This window comes from Megalopta genalis, chromosome 6 (genome assembly GCF_051020955.1).
Source record: "Megalopta genalis isolate 19385.01 chromosome 6, iyMegGena1_principal, whole genome shotgun sequence".
NCBI lineage: Eukaryota > Metazoa > Arthropoda > Insecta > Hymenoptera > Halictidae > Megalopta > Megalopta genalis.
In genome coordinates this window covers 23,353,172-23,359,651 of record NC_135018.1, presented here as the reverse complement: position 1 = coordinate 23,359,651, position 6,480 = coordinate 23,353,172, and the positions used below count along the sequence as shown (strand labels likewise).

The 6,480-nt window shown below is 39.3% G+C and overlaps 1 protein-coding gene across 5 annotated transcripts in view; it reads right to left on the bottom strand.

Annotated features, from left to right (window-relative positions):
* The window catches only part of LOC143259698 (zinc finger and BTB domain-containing protein 8A-like), a 98,632-nt gene that overhangs the window by 14,566 nt on the left and 77,586 nt on the right, over window positions 1–6,480 (bottom strand). For 3 of the 5 annotated variants that reach the window (XR_013033708.1, XR_013033707.1, XM_076523019.1), the window contains exon 5: window positions 802–867. The exons of the other annotated variants lie outside the window; for them this stretch is intronic. Coding sequence is in view for 1 of the 3 variants with exons in the window: in XM_076523019.1 (XP_076379134.1) it covers window positions 802–867 (66 nt within the window). In the remaining 2 variants the exon portion in view is untranslated. The remainder of the gene's footprint in view (window positions 1–801; window positions 868–6,480) is intronic. 5 annotated transcript variants of the gene reach the window in all.

The window sequence follows — 6,480 nt, the reverse complement described above, 5'->3', positions numbered from 1 at the left end:
AATTCACACCGGACGTGTACGATACAAATTGCGGTGAAATCTTTTTTAGCAATTAGCGCCTTCGTGTACAGATTTTCAGCATGAAAGAGAACTTTTTATCCGAATGGCAGATTTCTTGAAACTTTTATTCATAGTGAATCTGAAAACTAGGTCGAACTGAAACTTTGTCTCTGTTGCACGGTGTACTGGTGCTACACCTGCTCGGTGAGCAATGCAATAGATATCTGCAACAGATACTAAGTTACGGCCTGGTCCAGTTGTCAGTTACACCTTCTTCGTTGGAAAATTCTACAGGGCGGTGCTTCTAATGTGACTGCTTTAATTATTTTCGTTATTAGTAGATCAATCGAAATTTTGTTTTCATAGATGGTACAATCTCGGAGGACCTTCAAGGTGATTACATTTGACTATTTCTATGTTTTTCTTTGAACTATGTTACTACTACTTTGAACTATGTATTCCTCAACATTAAGGAATACATACCTTAATTTTTTAGTATAACGGTATAATTTGTTAGCCCATCAATTAGTAGACATTGAGGCGAATTCAATGAGTTGAAAAACAGCATGTTTTCATCCAAGCTGAAAGTAACTGGACGATAAGCGATATCACTGTAATCTTATACTTTCGTGTACTTTCTCATGCTTTTACGTGGTCGTTGTACGCTCTTTATCGATAGCCGATGTGCACAGAAGTCGAAGTTCAGTATATTTTATGTTTTTAAAGTTAAAACAATTTTGTTCTTGAGTTCATTGAATTCATATCGATGCTTATTAGCTGACAGACAAAAGATATCCTCACCTTGCAGGTCCTTCGAAATCTTATCATCTGTGACAGAAAAGTGTTGGTAGGTCCACGAACGATCCACTGTATACAAGGAAATATCGGTTAAATTGGATAAAAATGTGAAATCTATGTACAACACCGCGAAGAAGCACATCCAAAAACCAAGAGAAGCTGAACTTTGCATAACGTGTGCAGTTCGCATAACAAAGCCTTAATAAAAAGTGTTGAAACTTAGATCAGCATCCTCTTCAAACATATTTGAAATGTTATGCATTATCGTTGCATTTTCGTTCGCGAAAGTATTCTAATCCCTCAAGGAAGACTGATGAGACCTTTTTGACTGCAGAAGTTTCTCGCTCGTCCTTGATCGGTTACCGATAGCCGCTTGAGCGATCGCGGCCGGCTCTTTATTAAAGGACGCTGGACCCGGCTCGACGTCGTTCTTTTCAACGTGATAATTTCGAGACGCGGCGGATCCAACGTGACACAAACGCTGATAATGTGTAGAAAACGATAAGGGCTGTGAAAGTGTTTCTTGATTCGTTTCGGGCTGGAGACGGAGGCGATCGTGGTGGTTCTTTTGTGTGTGGAAACAGGCAGGTGTGCGTTTCGAAGCGACAAATAAAGGGACTCTCAGATTTCATTCACGCGCGCGCGAGCGAGCCTTATCCCTCTCTCACACCTCTCACAAAAAAGGAAAGCTTCACAGAGAAACCAGCTCCAGGATACTCACGTTTTCAGGAGGGCGACGCCGTGGACGCAGCCAGTGAGAAAAATACTCGAACGTTTGCCAATATTATCGAGGGATTACTTGCGAACGAACTTCGCCCCGCTGCCTCTAATCCTTCTACCGAGGACGCGGCGAAGTTATGATTGCGTTAGCCAGCGATCGATCGCCGAACACCCTTAAGGATCGATCGTCCGATGGTATTATGTCAGAGAAATTCTCTTGGGTACAAGTGTTTGTATCCTTTTGGTTTAGGTGGTCGATTTACCGATACTTACTTGTTTCTCTCCGGTTAACGTTATTCTAGACTGCGATCGCACGGCCGCATTTTCATACTAAACGTCACACGCTGTACGTTGTTCTTCGCGCGTTTATGTGTTCGCGAACATAACGAACTCTGGAACAGTAACGTTATTTTCTTTCGAATCGCAAGCGTGGCCATTCGAATTACTCAATTATTTTTAGACAAAGCTTTTATAGAAACCCGCGTTTTCACAGAATATTTCGTTACCTCCGTTTGTTCAACGTAATATAAACATTATCATCAGTATATTTACGTCATTACTGCAATATAAACTGGTACTACCGTGTTATTGTTCCAGCGATAGTATAAAGAATGCATAAACGTTTCTCATTTAGAAATGCTACGTCGACACTCGTGCGATCGCATAAACATTACGCGTAGACGTTATCCATCTACCAACAAACAAATTTACTGTTTCTACTTTGAGATCAATTAGCGAAACAGTTCACACGCTAAAGACGTTTTGTCATCTTTGAGAATAGCGAAGGACGTTGAACGAAGACAAATCTAGAACATTATCTTACGGCAGCAAATAGTAAATTACTTGATTGGTTTCTCCTTCAACGAAGTTTTCACGACAGTACTTTCGTCCATGGTCAGTGGACCGCAGATCTTATGTATTTTATCGTGAAAAATATAATTAAGGATGAAGAGGTTTTGGTTTTACCTGGTACCTGATCAATCTCATAACAGAGCAAGCAACTTTCAAAGAACATTATACTCAATGGTAAACAGAGACAGTCGAACATTTAGTCGATGTATTAACCGTCTAAATTGTAGTAGGATTAGGCACCTGGAAAATAAAAATCCTATATAATAGACAAATTCATTTCAACATAGGTAGCCCGAAATTGCTTAAAGAATTAGGCAGATATAAACCATGCGATTAATACGCAGTCTTCGTTCTTTTTGCATGGCGACACGATAGACGATCTAGCTCGCAACGAGCCTCAGGTGTGAGGTTCGCTTTATAATGAGGTTCGTACATTGATAGACCTTGAAATACGGAAGCCAATGGTATTTGTTCCAGCCGCTTGTGGCCAACAGTTTACGATGTATATACCGCTTAAAGTTTCGCACGAGTTTATCTATTGAAGTGCTCTAACAATCGAAAATGTAGGGGATAGTTGGTAAGACTCTCGCAAACTAGTTCGCTGAGATCTACCCTCCAGAATCTCTTCTAGTAGGTGACTTACTTTATTCGATCGTGGATTTCAGGAGGAGATCTTTACGACTCCGATGGATCGAGTAATCGAAAAAATCGCATTTTCCAGTTCGAAGAACTGTTAGTTTTCAGAAAGTCGATGCTCTCGAAAGCGGTTACCCCGACAACTAACTTCCTCTTGTTGCTAAACACATTATTCAGTAACGATTACTAAACTATTGGAAATCATTGTGAACGTATACGAACTCCTTTAAAACTATCGGAATTATTACGATCATCGCAGAAGCTGTTTCCAACGAGACTTATTAACTTTAAAGACAAAAGAGCCGCGGTAAAAAAAAATGATATTCTCCTCAAGTAAATTGTCAAAGTTTGCCCCATTTTCGTGTTATAGGTGTATAAAGTTCCCCGGATTCTTCTTTCGTAACTTCGCGTAATTATGAATCGACACGTGCGTCGGCTACTTCAACAATTAAATCGAGATAAGTATCCTAAACGGTGCGATTCCGCACCTAACATAAAACACTTCCCACTCCTGTAACTGAATTTACAATTTCTAGAAAATTAGTACCTTGTTCGAAAATCAACAGTCACTTGTACAAAATAAATGTGTCGAAAACTAATATTTCGTTCCTAACTCGTGATCACTCAGACCCTTCGTCTGTATGATTGTGATTATTTCGATTTGATTAATTGCTGAAAACATTACATTACAGCAGCTCTAACGGAACAATGTCTGAACGATATCAAATTATCTTGCCCAATATAGACACTCGTCTGCCTAACGACAGCAGCACATCATCGAAACTTGTCCCTTCTTTTTCATTCGTCGTTGATGAATTGTGCTGTTACATACACGATAATCTAGGATCTCGCTTACAACTTGGTCTGTAGTTAGAAGCAAAAACACCTACGACTGACATGGAGTTGATGAAACAAAGCTACTTCGAACAAGCCTTCTAGACGACCTCCTCTAGCAATTCAAACTCTCTCCTCGTAATATAAGTAGCCTTAAACTTTTCAGAGATTGGTAAAATAGAATTTTTCCGCTCGGTAATCAAACGAATCGTTCGCTTGAGTATCCTAAATAATAAGATTCTATCGTTCATTTCTGCAGCTTCTGGATAAAGCGCGCAGTCTCGGTAGTCTCCAGCGAGCAGGCAATCTCGCGCGGCAGGAGATTGCGCAAAAATCCAAGTTTATCACGAGTAAACCGCGAACGCCTCTTAACGAGGGCTTCGGGTCCTCGACAGTGTGCCGAGTATCGCGCCGGCTGAATATTTCACTCTAGCCGGGGCAGGTCGACACAGCCAAAGCCCGTTGCTTCTGATAATCCACGGCAAGGAGAACACAACTATGCCGTCATGGTTATGCCGGCTGGTTATCGACATTGTGTACAGAGAAGTTTGCACACCATCTATCGAGCAGTGCGTCTATCTAGAGTAATCCTATTTGAGTCTGATCGCTGAGAGCCATCGCTTGCCTAACGTTCATCATACACGCTGGTGAAATTACTCTCTCGTTGGAAGAAATTCGCACCACCCGCGCGCAACCCCCCGGTTATCAGGATCCGCGAGAATCGGTCTTGCTGTATTTCTTTTTTCACCGAATTCGTTTCGGTTTAAGGCGGGGACGATTATGTTCGACTTGAGAACGGCGCGACTCACGGAAGTAATTTTCTAGGCTTGAAATGTAACTGATGATATAATGATATAATGATATAATGATATAATATGATATAATGAAATTTAACTGATAATATCGGATTAGCTGGGTTTGGTGTAGCGTGGAAGGTTTCCGGAGTTTGAAGAACGAATACTGTAATCAATCTCAGTTTATGCGAATTTCTAGAAGGGGAAACGAATCCTGCGAATAGTGCGGGATGTCAGTTAGCCACCCAGTGTGACGAGAGACGTGAATTATTGGACCACGAAATAACCGCAAATAACCACGACGTGCGAAATAAAAATCGTCTGTATTAGTTGCAAGAAGTAGAAATGAAATAGTAAATTCATTCTGTCTTTAATCAGCTGAATAGATTAAAAACAAGAGATTAACATTTTTAAGTTCTCTTAATTTGTCTACTATTTTAAATTGCAATAACTCAATTTTGTCATAAATGCATAAAATCCACAGTTTACTGATAAGAAATTACAGTTCTCAAGATTTCAATAGGTTGCAAACGCATAATTCCAGAACTAAGGTAAGGTCTACAGTGAACATCGAAATTTGTTCAAATTGCAGACATAAAAGAGGAACGTACGTGTATTAAACTCAGGCTGCTGGAATTAATGTAATTATTTATTGAATCTATCGAAAACAATTATGTTACTCTATTCATCCAGATTCGCCAAAAAATTTACACCGCAAGATGTTCGATGAAATTTTCACTTTACAACTGAAAAGTAAGAACATTTATCAAGAAAAGGTAAGGAAATATTTTACGTTATCCAGTTTGCACCTCCATGAAGGCTCTAGAGACTCATGAAAATTAACACGTTATATACACTGTATTGTGTAAAATACAATATACACACAGTCTAAGCCGAAGCTCCGTTGGCCATCCTTCACCCGCTGCGCTAACAAGAGCTCATAATAGTTTCTAACTTTGGAAACGAAAGTTCGAACTCGTTTCATGTTCCTCGATAGAAGTTGTTTTATTGTATAACCGCATTTCCATATATTTACACGTGTATATATATAAAATTTACAATAAAGTCTCTGTGACTTTCGTGAACAATTTGTAAATCCGCTTAAACCTTGTCGATTATAAAATTCTTGGAATATGTCTTTAGCATGATGGACAGGACCACGATCCAACAAATTAGCGGGTCCCGGAGGTACAAGTGGTAAAAGAAAATTACGGCGATCATTACAATATTTTTGGACCGTCTTTGGGGCCAAAGTAACACTTCGCCGAAATTGCCACTGCTTCCGTTCAAGCTCGTAATTTAAAAAAATATAGTTGGTTTATTAAATATTACGATTGAATTGATTATTGACATTTTTTTGGACTATCGTTTAGTCTATCGTTACGTTGAAATCGCCACCATTTCGTTTTTTCAATTAAATTCATGTCGATTCTAAAGCTCATTAAGCGTATCCAATAATTGCGTATGTTTGATACCTGTAAAAATAATGAAGTATTTCTGACCGAAACATTTTACAATGTCCAAATATTCCGCATTCTGAATATGTCTCGATGAAAAAGAATTTATGTTCCTGTTTGAAAATATCAGGATTTCGAACATTTCGCTGTGATCGTATCTCTCAATTTTCAAAAACACACAAAATTCATTAGATTTCAAATTTTCGGAATAACCAGACTTCCACTCGATATTTTGAACGCCCCCGCCCCTATTAGAAATTTGGCCAGCCGCTAGTAATAATTATATGGAATGCATTCGCGGGTCTTCGGCACTTTTAAAATCTGCATGAAACGCACACGTCCACTCTCGCAACTCTGAATTCCAAACGAGTAATGCTACTTTTAAACGA